We start from the raw sequence: 13,829 nt of genomic DNA, 5'->3' as shown, positions 1-13,829 counted from the left end.
CCGGGGCCCTTGCCCGCGCCCGCCCTCGGGCCTGTCTATGCGCGACTCGGGCCTACGCCCCACTGGGGCTCTTCCCAATCGGGATTTCCAATTGGGGCCTGTCCCGGTAATGCCCACACTGGGCTGGGGTCAGGACCCCCCACTGCTTAGACCCGCCTTCCTGGGCCCACACCCTACTGGGCTTCCACCTCTACTAGAATCTTCCCGAAGTCGCCCCAATGGGCTGGGGTCGGGACAGCCCCACAACGCGGCACCCTCCGTGGTGCCAGGAACTCCCCCACCTTACTGGGGAGCTCCTGCTGAGGCCTCCTCCACCCCTACAGCCTCACCCGGTCCTCCGGTGGAATAATCACAACTCCGCAAAACTATGCTGGCTCTCTCACATACCTCTGTCAGGGTTCTCTCCACCCCTGCATCATCGCAGCTGGTCAGAGTGGCCAGGCTGCAACTACTGACTCGGGCTGCTCAGCTCACCCACAGAGCTCCTGCTCCTGCAGCTGCCAGAGGGAAACTGTGTCTGGCCTCAGCCTTCCCTTCCTTATGAAGGCCAAGACTCACCCCCTGGCGGTCAGCTGATCTAATCAGCTCCCAACAACTAGCACCTGCTGCCTTAATAAGTGGCAGCTAAGTGCTTCTATCTTCAGTAGCAGGCAACTCAATAGCCCTGCTACAGGGCCCTATTTGATTCTGATTTGGATTCAGCCCAAATCAGCGACAGCGATTCAATTCGTTGCTTTGGGTCACTGTACCTGTTTCAATTCGCCCCAATCCAAATCTGAAGATACGATGGTGATTTGGAGAATCAGCGATTTGGACATAGACACAGCTTTAAAAGTGTTTTCTATGTACCTTGAGGTAGCAGGTGCATCTTGTGAATGCTGTGATGCTGGGGCGCATGGAGCGTCCCACTGGAGTGCAGGGGACCCTCCACATGCTTGGTGATTGGCCACAGGGGTAGTTCCGGTCCACTTCTGGGTCTGCCAGGGAGCATGTTGGTGGCCCCTCCAGCTTGGTGGTTGGCCACAGGGGGACCCCAGGTACCCCCCTGATCTAGGAGGTACCAGTCACTGAGCTGGTTGGGCGCAGGGGGTCCCCCCAGCATGCTCCAGAAATAGACTGAAAGTAAATCCAGAAGTAGACTGAAAGTGCTTCTGGTCCACTTCTGGGTCTGCTGCTGAGAGTGCTGGGGGGCTCCCCCCACGGTTCTGTGGGATGCTCCATATACCCCAGCATCACAACACTCATGAGCCCCTGCTACCTAGAGGTATGTAGAAAAAACGTCTAAAGCTGTCTCTTACGTCCGAATCTCTGAACCTTTCTGAATCTCTCTGAATTGATTTGGAGGGTTCCGATTCAATTCAGAGAGATTAAAGGGTCCTCTGATTCAATTAGGATTTGGAGATTCAGCCACCGAATTGGGCCAAATCTGTGCCGAATCAAATCAAGGGCCTAAGCTTCACACAGCCCTAGTGTATACCCCTTTTACACAAAATGCTATGCAACTGAGTTGAGCTGTAGCTGCAGGCTTGGAATGCTCTGTTTAGTCTAGAGGACCAGCAGGAACATGGCGTGAGATGAGGCCCAGGCTGAAAGATCACATCTATAAAGCCTTGGAGTGAGCCCAGCTGCAGGAAGGGATCCCTTTTTCTTCTCTCCACAGCAGTAGCGCTGTCCTGCAACTGGAGCTACAGAACAGGACCCTATTTCTGTTGGCTGCCAGCTCTGAATTTTGTGCTCCAGTGGAGGGGAGTTCCAGAGAGTGGAGTGGCAACTGATACTGGCTCAGACAACATTCATTGTCTACAGGCTTCACTTGCTGCTTCCCCTGTGATTTGGAAAGGGAGGAGGGCCAGTTTCTTTCCAGGTCTTCCCATTCCTCATCCCACTCAAATAACTGTTTTGTAACATATATGGAGCCATTAGTAGTTTAATTGGAAATTTGCTTCCTTCCATGCTATTCAGAAGGGAGAGCTTATGGACTAAAAAGTTATAGTTCTCTAAGGGTTAAAAAGGGGATTGATAGAATCTATCTATCTGTCTGTCTATCTGTCTAACCCTTTGAACCCTGAGAAAGCTGTGACTTTTTAGTTCATAAGCTCTCCCTTGTGGCTAGCATGGAAGGAAGCAAATTTGCAATTAATGGCTCCATATAAGTTATAAAGCAGTTATTTGCTTTATAATATCCCTCTCTCTGTCTCTGTCTTTCTCTCCACACACACATACACAGATATAAGGCTGTGCTAATATTTTTTTGTTTGTTTTGGTTAGCTGCCTGAACTGAAAAATTGAAGGAAACATTTATTTCAGGTAGAGCCCAAACACTTTCCCCCATTTTCTCAGTGAAAAATAAATGTTCCAAATCAACTGAAACGTTTCATTTTTAGACTTTTTATTTTAGATTTTAAAAACATCAGATTATATTTTAGGCATCTTATATTTCAAAACATCATTTCAAGCCAAAATATTGAAATAGACTTTTGTTTTTTCATTTATTTTTCTTCCCTGAGCCAGGAGCAAGTTGCATGAAACTGCATTTTTCTGGGTGAATAATCAGTTCATCTGACAAAGTTTGCCCAGGATCTGTTGAGAAATCCAGTCCCTCTCTAGAGTAGTTCCAGTGATTTCTCTCTTAACACCAAAGAAGAATTTGGCTTGAACTCCTTTTCAGTAGAAAGCTTATACCAGAGTATTTGTCCCTAGGCTTTGTCATTTGGGTAGTACCATACCACCTTTTTCTTCCACCCATCCTGGACGTCTTGTTTCTATCCTTAATATTGCAGGTAAATGTAGCAGTGTGCTCTTTGGATTTAATTAGGCTTGGATCATTCCACATTATTATGGATCATGGGAAAAAGATGGAGTTTTTTTTTCTGATCAGGGCTGTGGACATCATACAAACTAATGTAATGGCATTCATTTTTACAGGAAACTGTGTGTTTAACCACTGTCTAATTTATTTGGGTATTTCTAAAGTCTGTTAATCCATTCCAAAATGCTTCATTCACCCACACTTGAATCCTGGGTTTAAAGGAATTTTATTGCAGCCCATTTAACTGTGAGTAAGTAAAAGGTCATTTTGCAATGCTGATTCATTATAATAATCATTGTAACAAGAACTGTAGAATTTTTTAAAAATCCCAGATTTACAAATAATGGTATTTATGTGCAATAGATATTGTTTTATTAGTGCAAAAGCCATCCAGTCAATTAGCCTTCAGATTCTAAAGTTCTCCCTTACCATTTTTAGACCAGTGATTCTCAGGTGCTGTGGGACCCTCTGGTGGCTTGGAATCCTTTCAGTGGTGCCACAGGGTGCCACTCAATGGTAATACGGCTAGGTGTGCAAACAGGATTCACAAGATAGATGCAGAAATTTCAAACAGGAATCTATTAGAACATTCTGACCTGTCATGGCAGGGGTGGGCAGAATTTGTCCCATGGAGGAGCTTTGTCTGGCCTACAATAGGTCCCTTGGTTCTGCCTGGCCAAGGTGCTGCTCGGCCATGGCGCATCTTGCTGCCCCCATGGGCATGCAGTGGGGCTGGGGAGCTCTGCAGCTGGCCTGCATTTCTAGGCAGCCCAAGTGGCAGTGGCTCATTCAGGCTGCCACTGCCACTGCCCCCAGTCCCATAGTAGTGGTGGGGACGAATATGTGCAGCTCTGACCCCGGGTGCCCTGCTCCTGCTCTGGACTTGCCCGTCTGGGCTGAGCAGTGGCAGTGTGCATAAGTGACTGGAGCTTCCTGAACCTGGGGGCGCACCCGCAGAAGCTGCTGATGGCGGTGGTCCTGTCAGAGAGGGCACCACTGACAGCATCAGTGTCGGCCATTGGGTGGCACAAGCCCCCTCCAGGCTGAGCAGCAGCAGCACCAGTGGTGGTGGCTGGGCAGAAACCATTGTTCAGTGCAGGGGGGAAAGTGGCCCCTCTCCCTCCTGCTGCCAAGCAGTTTTTGTTTCAGCCACCCGGAGCACCTACTGCACCAGGCTGCCATGCAGCATCATCACCACCACCTCTGGGCTGCCCTGTGTGGCAGCGGTGAACAGCTACAAGGCAGACCCTGCAATGAGGGGAATGTGGGGTTGGGAAAGTGTGCACTGGTCCTGGATCACTCCAGCCCCACTGGAAGGAGCAACCCCAGTGCGTACTGGAAGCAGCCACCCCAGCCCCGCTACATGCCCAGGTTTGGTTTTTAGTATATAATTTGGTTTTATTTCTGTTTCCAAGATGGCAAACTTCTTTCCCAAGGAGTACTTCCAAGGGCAAGGAGAGGGACTGCCAGTGCAAAGGTCAGAGGACAGGGGCGGGATTTCCAGTCCCAAGATGGCAACCAGGGGGCGAGGGGCTTGTCAACGGGCAGGGCCACCCTTGCAGTCATTGGCAGCTCACCAAAACTCGTTAAACGGCCCTCCCAACAAAATAATTGCCTGCCCCTGTGCCATGGTCTTTCTGAGTTCTTTGCAACAGAAGAATTGCTTTACCATTTTTTTCTATAGTCAAAAAATGAATGAAAATTAAGAGCTAGCATGTTTCTAGGGGTGCCTTGAGTCTATTGAGTTATGACTTGAGAGTAAAAAAATTGAGAACCACTGTATTAGATTCATCCTGTTCAGTGTATGTCACCAGAACATTTTTGCTCCCTTAACTGAAGATGTCTTCTCCATATAGCTCATGGATTTGCTATGACAATACAGTATGTGCAGTTAGATTCCACATGTATGAGATAATCTGTGGCTGCCAATTGAAACATTCTCTAACAGCAGCAGTTTTTCAAATTTCAGACTAAAACAATGCTAAAACATTCACTCTTGTGCTTACATAGATGACTAAAGCATAAAAAAATTCATTATCTTGCATTACATAATTTTTAGTACATGTCCTTTATATAGATATATTGATATATAGTGTGTGTGTATATATAGTGATATATCACTATATATATATAGTGTATGTTCTCTATGCAAAAAACAATGTAATGCAATGGGAAATAAAGCACTTCACATTTAACAGTGTAGAAATAAGGCTGAAGATGCAATATAGTCTTTGCTTTCTTATGCTAAAGGAGAAAGTATAGTCTAATGCAGTGGTGGGCAATCATTTGGGCTGGAGGACCCCTGAATGTTGGTGAGCTGTTGAGGGCTGGGGGAGGACGGCGGGAAGATGCCAGTTGATCCTATCTGGCCTGCCAGCTACTGCCAAGAGCCTGAGGAAGACGGGCTGTGCCCTGCACTGCTTCTCTCTGCTGCAGCTATAGTCAAGCCAGGCTGCACAGTGCACAGACTCCTCTGCTCCCCTGCATCAATTCCCCCCCACACCCGGCTTCCTGTTGGCACTGTGCAGTCCTGGTACTATGGCTGCCAACAGCTAGGACTGCCTGGGATGGGGCACAATGCAGCGTGCTGAGTGGTTGTCCTGCACAACCACCCACCACAATTAGCCGCTGCTGCTACACTATACTGGGAAATTCAGGGGTGGCTTCCCCAGGCTGAGTCCCCCTTCCTCCCTCTTTTCCCGATGACCAGCACAGACTTATTGCAGTGGGTGGGTGAGATGGCTACTCAGTGTGCTGCTTCACACCCCATTCCAGGTGGGTCCAGCTGCTGGCAGTTGTGGTGCCAGAACTGAGGAGTTGCAGTGCCAACAGGGAGCTGGGCTGAAGGGGAAATAATGTGGGGTGGGGTGGAGGGAGAGGCTGGAGAAGCTCATGCCCTCCACCACACAGAAACACCTCTACTGCTCCTCAACCTCATGGCCCAGCCTGGCTCCATCTGCAGCAGAGTGGAACAGTGCAGGGAGCAGCCTTCCCTCCTCAGGCTCCTGGTGGTGGCTGGTGGGCTGAATAGGATCAGTTGACCGGTCAGATACAGCCTGCAGACCATATTTTGCCCACCCCTGGTCTAAATGGCTAGAACCTGGAAGTTGGAGTCATGTGAGTAGATTCTAAACAAGGCTTTCTTGTAGTTGTGCTGCTTTTCCATGCATCAGTTTCTTTATCAGTAAGACAGAGACAATGTTTCTTATCTCTTGTAAAATGCCTTTAGAGATTTTTATTAATAGTAATGAAACATGCTACATATTGATATAGTTAGTAGGGTTACCATATTTCCAGTTTCAAAAAAGTAGACACCTGTTGGAGAGTGGGGACTAATATGATTGTTGTGGGGTAGTGGTATGCCTGTGTCCTGCCTTTGCCCCTCACTGTCAAGCCACAGCCCCCCTAGTCCAGCTGCTGCCCCTCACTTCTGACCAACAGTACTCACCCCCGACCATGCTGGTGCCCGACATTCCCTACCCACAATTAGGGGTGTGTGAAGCTTTGGTTGCCAATTCAGTTTGGAGAATATTCGGCCCGATTCGGAGGCTGAATCACTGAATCTGAATCAAATCGGGAGACCAAAAAACCATCCAAATCAATTCAGAAAGATTCAGAACAAGATTCGGAGATTCAGAAGGCAGTCTTTCAGGGGTACAGAAACTGAGAAGCGGGAGAGGGAGCGGCGGTGGGAGGGAAAGACTGACATCTGTAGCTGGCAAATGACTGTGATCTTTCCCTGAGTCCCCTTCCAATCACAGTGCTCTGGGAGAGGGACGTAGAAACAACACATAAGTCTCTTGTCTGCAGCCTTTCTGTCCCTTTTGTGAGCTGTTTCTGCCTGAGCACTGGGGAGGCTCCCTGTTACAGGCTACCATCCCTGGTGGTTTCATCCCGCTGTGCCTTAAAACTTGCACGAAGTCACGTCATGAGTTTTGCTTGTCAGCACCTTGAGGTGCAGTTTCCCAGAAACCCCTGCACCTATCTCCATGAAACCTGGCAGGCTGCATGGCCTCAGCAGGGGCTACCATCATCAAAATCTGCCAAAAAATGACAAAATTATAGGTAGTTCAGTGATTTCCCATTATAGTCTATGTCCAAATCTCTCCGAATTGGCACTGAATCTTTTGAAGCTGATTTGACCGAATTGATTCGGGACAGTGATCAGAATCTCTGAATTGAATCACTGTCCTCCGAATTGGCTGAATCGCAATCAAATACTTCCCTATTCGTGCAGGCCTACCCACAATCCCCTGCCTTCCCTTGTATCCCTCACTCTCAAACCACAGCACCTCCAGCCCTGCCAGTGTCCCTCACTCCCAATCCGCAGCCTCCTGTTTCCCCCAGCCCTGCAGCATCTCCTGGCTACCCCACCCCTACAAGCAAGGGCACTAACCCCAGTCTGCCAGCCAGGCCACACAGCTCCCTGCTTACGCCCACCCCTTTCCCATCCTGAGCAGGTATGTCCCCCACCCTGCTGCAGCCCCAGCACCCGGACAGCTTCCCCTAGTACAGCTTCCCCTGGTACACGTGTGCATGCACACACACCCACACCCCCTCCCTCTAGGGAGTCTCCAAGTCCTGGCCCTCCAACCCCTGCCCCCCATAGACTTAGCTGTATCCAGCTGCCAGGGTTGCTCCCACCCCCTGCCTGGCTGTATGCTGGCCATGTGTCTGTGTGCATGCAGATGCAAGTGATGCCCCTGCCTCCAATTGCTCCCTCCCCTGTTGCTAGGGCAAGCCGGAAAGTGCCGGGGAAAACTTCAATGCTGAGCAGACCAAAATCCCAGGCATTTGTTGATATTTTTAAAAACTGCCCAGCCAGAGATGAGAGGACCCAAAAAAAGGATGTTTCCAGAAAAAGCCGGATATATGGTAACCCTATAATTAGAAATTGACAATTTGTACAGTACATAATGCAAATTGAATTTCTCATGCAACTTTACACGTAAGTTGCATTATAGTGTATATACTGGTAGTGTTAAAGATATGGCTTGATTTAAAAGTTTAATAGCAGCCTACACATGAAATCAACTTTGAAGAAAATCAGTTTAAAAGCAATATAGATTCTTAGCATCATAGATTGTTAGGGGCTGGAAGGGACCTTGTAGATCATCGGGTCTGGTCCCCCTGCACTAGGCAGGAAAGACAACTAGGGTCAAGTGACCCCAGCGAGGTGACTGTCCAGACTCCTTTTGACGATTTCCAGGGTAGGTGACTGGTCTAGACACAGTCTAAAACACAAAAAATGTGTTTTTAAAATTGAATTTCCCGGAGCTTGGGACCCTCTTTAATTTTAAACAATCTTGATTTAGGTATGGTCCCCTCTAAGATGTTTGTGAGGGGAGAATAGGCCTGAGTTGAGATTGCACAAAGTTCTAAACCACATTGCTAACAGGTCGGTTTTGGATTAAAGTATTTCCATTTGCTGACTTTCAGAACTTCGCAGATGAATGTAATTTTATCCAAATGTGTTTATTTTCTGTGACATAGCATAGGACTCTCAGAGATGCATACTCATCCTCAGTTCCTTTAGTAGAGGATGTTGCATTCCACAGGTGCTGAAAAAATAATGGCTACTAGTGGAATATCAGAAAACAGCATTTATCCCTGGATCAAAAAAATTGTTTCTGAAGTTCAAGCACTATAAAATTCATAGTTTATGGTCTAGGTTTAGATGTTGGGGATAATGCAATGCTTTGCTTTTAATTTGTATTTAATGAATTAAAGGTCTGACTCTTTTCATGCTTTACTAAGTCTAATGCTTTGTGGAGAATATCAATTGTAGACAAATTAAAACAGAAATAAATATGTAATTAGTGAGGAGAATGAACTTTTACAGATGACCTGGAAGAGGCAAAATGAATAATGAGAGAAACTAAAATATGCTCTTCCCTTTGCCTCTTTTTTTTACATTTTCTATTCTTTTATATTGGCCTGAGATGTTATTCATTCTTTCCTCCTCTGATCAGGGACCAAAGAGAAAAGGTAGCATGTAATAAAGTTGAAGTTTCTGTCATTTAAAGGTGATGTGCTGTGAACAGTTGCTCAATGTTATTTGTTTCACTCTGTGAGAGATTGCTATGGATTTATAAAACCTACTGATATTCTTTAATGTGCCTTGCTTTATACATCAATAAATTTTCCACAGCTGTGGATGCTCAGAAGCAAGTCTTGTGAAATCTTTGCATTTTATAAGAGAAAAATCCGTAGACATCATAGCCAAGATCTACTCCAAATGCTTCCAGCTGCAGTCAGAGAGATGACTCATGCTGAAAGCTGAGGAGCTTTTCTATGAGTGCTTTACTCAGTTCACATGATTTTTTTTTTTATTTTACATTCCTGTCTGTTTTTCTTTCCCTTAAAAAAATGTGAAGGAGATTCACCCAAGGAAAACCCGTATGAGGATGTGGAACTAAAAGGCCGTCACGCAAGTCGAAAATCCCAGCAGCTATCTGAGAATTCCCTAGATTCTTTGCACAGGATGTGGACTCCCCAGGACAGGAAGTACACAACACCTGCCCAGGTAATTCAGTACTTTTTAGATTATTAGGCATTGTTTTTTACTGTGATTTAAGTCTTTTCAAAACTTTTGCAAGAGAACCATCTACAGCATTAGAGGAACAGTGGCTGTACTTAGCGGAGAAAGAAAAACAAGTTAATTAAACACATTAAATAGTTGTTACAAACACTTTAACAGCCTCACTCTAGATACTCTTCAGCACTAATTTATTGTAAAGGGTGATTGTTATTTGGAACTGTTTTCATCTGGTTCCATTCAGAAGGTTTTGGAAAGGAAATGCAGGCTTGTTTTGTCCTCTATCTTGTCTTTATGTTTATAGTGTGAGGCCCACTTTATAGAAAGGTAACTTGTTATCTTAAACTGTTTCTACTTCCAACTATAAAAATCTAAATGCAATGTTTAATTGCGCTGTGCCAGGAGAAAGGGCAAAACACAGTTTTTAAAAAGAAAGAAAATGAAAGTGGGAATGTCTAAGTCTCATACTGCTTCAGCTAGGTTGTGTGCACTATCCACAGCAAAATGGAAAGACCTGGATGTCTGAGAGTTTGCATTTTGCTGTGAATTTAGCATGGGGTGCTGATTTTGTGTGACAGTTGTGAAATGAAATACCTTTTTGTTTAGCAGAGAATCATTGGGCATGTCTACATGTGCGGTGGACTGCGCAGTTGTTACTGAGCAGTCATTTAGTACTTGCTTTAGTACTTGCTTAAGCACATACTAAATGACTGCTCGGTAAGCAGGATTACTGCGCAGTCCCATTACCGCACAGTTATTTTTAGCAGCTACTGCAGAGTAATGATGAGTTAATGCACTATAGCTCATTGCCGCCACCTTAGCGATGAGCTATGGTGCAGTATCTTGTTGCTATGGCAATGTAGCATTTCATGTAGATGTACCCATTGTGTCCTAAAGCAAATATACAAAATACACTCACAATTCCATTTGGAGGAAGATATTTTTTAATTGAATAAAACAAAATTGTCTCTGGCTAATGAAATTGCAGGGGCTGGACAGAGGCTAAGGCATGAGCATCTCCATCTTCCTATTTGCATATTGGATGATTTAAGCTAATTTGACAGAGTCAGGGCCCATCCTGGCCTGGGTCCCTTGTCAGTTGCCCTAGTTACTTGTCCCTAAAATTAGCTTTTCCCTCCACTGATACTCTTTTTTCCTCATGGGACAGGGAATTTACATCAGATTCTGTCACTATTTTATTGTTTTTTTTACTGAGATATAAAACAAAAATACAGTGACAGTAGGTCAGCTGTGAGCCTGTGTAATTCTCCAGTGAGCAGAAGTAGCAAAGTCACCATTTCCTAGTGAACGGCAACTCTGCCTACCATTCATCACTCAGCTTTTCCAGCCTCAGTACTGTTGCTGGTATTCCCTTAAAATTGTGCTTTCTGATAAACAAGATGGAAGGGATCAGGAGGTCAGCAAGCTTTGGAAAGTCATCTCCCAGCTGAATTCCTCTTGCTAAAATATAGGACATTGAGAATTTTCCTGGCACTAGACCTTGTGGTAAGCAGCAACCTTAGAAACACTGGCCTGCAGTCCTTTGGAAACCCACTGTTTTTGTGGTCTTCTCCCTTCTCATTTGTTATTATAATAATTGAAGTATTCAAATAAGAAATAAACTTGTTATTGATGACAGCGTTTCTTCTTATAGTGAATAAAATCTGTAGTAATATTTATAACTTTCACTTAATAGACCTTCCATTCAATTTAATAAGAGTTAGATCAGGCTGTAGATTAGTTCCCCCTTATTGCCATGTCTTTAATTTCCATGAGAGAAAAAAACAACATGTCAAATGATTTTTGTTTCTGCAGCTGCCTTCAAAGCCCAGCAGCCAATCATTGCGCATTGGAAACTGGTCAGAGAGAAAGAGCCATCGCTTACCGCGCTTACCCAAAAGACACAGCCATGATGACATGCTGCTTCTGGCTCAGCTTGGTATACCTTCATCACCCTCCAGTCTGAATGATGACAGTCTGAGTACCACGAGTGAGCTGCTGTCCACACGCAGGGCCAGAAGGATCCCTAAGGTAATGGCACCTATAGTCTAGTTGCAGTTAAGCTTCAGTCAGAAAGGTCCATATGCAGATTTTAGCAAAAGTTCTGGAATTGACTCAGTGGGACCAGATCTTCACGGCCACTCTAGCAGTGCAAAGAAGTCCTAAACTTGGTTTGACTTTCTCCTAATTCATGCTCTCAGCACTGAGGAGTTATTTAGTGATGTGGTAATGCAATAGTAGTAACTGTTCCACTCCTCCTCCTGCCTTATGCCTAGGGGTCTGGAGAAAAGGAGATGGCCAGGTTAATCCCAGCTCCTAGAATGGCCTATTGGGACTAGCATAAATTAGAACAGCCTCCAGGGTTCTCTAACTAGGAGTTGGTATCTGGGCAGGTACAGATTTACCGTAATCCAAAGGCAAAACAGGTGGCAAAGTTCTTGCTTTGCTTGGAAACAAGTCTTCTTCAGGGCACAGCAGAAAGATGTGCAGAGATCTCCACATTGGAGATTTTACCATCTGCACAGGATTTAGCCATCCATTTAAGTCTTTTTTTTCCCCAGAACAGGAAATTTGGGGTCCATACTGAAGCACCTAGGAACCCCAGGCAGTGGAGGGCTTTTTATTTTATGCACCATCTGGCAGCATGCTGCAGCACAGAAACAGAGATTCCCACCCTTGGAGTGGGATGACTCTATGCTGCTCCCATAGAGGCAAATAGGACCCAAAGACTTGTGCAGCTCTTTGCCAGGCTGACCTAGCTTGGTCATGTAAAGTGAATCTCTACTATGAAAAAACCATGTTTTTCTACTCTGAGCAAGAGAATGGTAGTGTACTCATCTCAGTGACTTGATTCATTGCTATGTATTATGTGCAGTATGCATCTGAAACTGTTTTTTCCTCTCTTATTTATGGTAACTGTTCCCAAGGAAATCACCATTGACCTAATATGGTTCCCATTGTTTACTCATAGCCTGTCTGGTCCTGATAAACTCATTGTCTCTTTAGATTTGAACTAAAAATGAATTAAATTTGGACTGTTTCAGCAAAAAAATGAATGTCAAATTTAAAGTAGGATGTGAAATAACTGTCTGTCACAATAGAGGCAAAAGGAGAGAGTTGCCAACACATTTATTTTTATTCTGTGAACAAAGCTAGCTTTTACTGTACATTCAGCTTCTTCCTGTTCTCTTAAAGAGTGTTTTTAAAACTTCAGCTATAAATACAGTATAGAAAGAAAAGAAAGATTTTTTTTTAATATTCTTGTCCTTTAGTCTGAACTGAAATGAAGGCAATTAATCCTATATCCTTAAATAATTATGTTAGGTCCAGATTTTGATACCTTTACTCTCACCTAGTGTAATACTTTACTGTTCAAGTAGTTCCAATAACTGGATTTAGATATTAGTCAGTTCAAGTAAAACTTGGAGAGTTTGGCTTTTAAGTTTGCATGTCATTTCTGAATTTGTTCCTCTGATTTAAAAATCTCAAGGAGCCTTTACACGTGCTCTGGGTGGAGGGACGAGGGGAGCCACTCTAATTAAAGCACTTGCAGTGTCTCATGTATTCAGTGTCCTGCATTTCAAAATGGCAAGCTTTAGAACACCCCTGCTGCCATTTTGAATTGTGATGGTGAATACATGAGACATTGAGGTTGCTTGAGCATACTAATAAACTGTAATTACAACACGTTGAAGTAGCTGCCACATGTCTACAGGCACCCTCATTTTCAGTGATGAGAATTTTATTAAAATTCCCATTATATTTGGTATACTTTATCAAAAAGCTGTACCTGCTTGAATAATGTGATTACTAGTGAATCTGGGCTTTCATTAAAAGAATAGTTTATTATTAGCCTTCACAGTTGCAAAGAATAGCTAAAAAATGTGACCTTCTAAACCAGTGATTCTCAACTAGGGTGCCGTGGCATGCTGGGGTGCCATGAAATCCTTTTAAGGGTGCCATGTGATAAACCCAGAGATTTCAAATAAGAATCCATAATGTCAGCAGATTCTGATCTGTTGTGGTCTTTCTGAATTCCCTGCAACAGAGGAATTGCTTTAGTATTTTTCCATTGTCAAAACATGAGTTAAAGCTACGAGCTAGCATTTTCTGAGTCTAAGATAGGGTGCCTTGAGACTAAAAAAGGCTGAGAACAACTGCCCTAAAGGCTCCAAAGCCAGGGGGCAAATCTAAAGAAGCTGACTTTTTTACATTGTTAAACACACCATTTTTAAGTGAGTCCTGTGATTTCAGGGAGACGTGGCCTGCTTTTTTTATTTTTTATTTTTTAAATAATTGTGGTTGGTGATCCAGGGGACCCATGTGAAATAAAATCAGGAGACTGCTCCATATGCTTATGAGACAGAATTTCATCTTCTCTCCTCTTTTCTTTGTTCCCCTCTCTTTCCTCCTTTTGTTTCTCTGGTTTAAATGGTCTCTACCAACTTGACAACCATATCTCCATTTGCATGTTGTGGGTTT

At 44.5% G+C, this 13,829-nt stretch overlaps 1 protein-coding gene across 3 annotated transcripts in view; it reads left to right on the top strand.

Moving 5' to 3' along the window:
• ST5 (suppression of tumorigenicity 5) overlaps nucleotides 1-13,829 on the top strand; it is a 234,043-nt gene that overhangs the window by 140,486 nt on the left and 79,728 nt on the right. For all 3 annotated transcript variants that reach the window (XM_019551360.1, XM_019551362.1, XM_019551361.1), the window contains 2 exons: nucleotides 9,187-9,335; nucleotides 11,163-11,378. In XM_019551360.1, coding sequence (XP_019406905.1) covers nucleotides 9,187-9,335; nucleotides 11,163-11,378 — 365 coding nt within the window. The remainder of the gene's footprint in view (nucleotides 1-9,186; nucleotides 9,336-11,162; nucleotides 11,379-13,829) is intronic.

Source organism: Crocodylus porosus, unplaced genomic scaffold, assembly GCF_001723895.1.
Source record: "Crocodylus porosus isolate Cpor-Errol unplaced genomic scaffold, CroPor_comp1, whole genome shotgun sequence".
Classification (NCBI taxonomy): Eukaryota; Metazoa; Chordata; order Crocodylia; family Crocodylidae; genus Crocodylus; species Crocodylus porosus.
The sequence above is the reverse complement of the archived record's forward strand: the minus strand, read 5'-3'. Positions and strand labels throughout refer to the sequence as shown.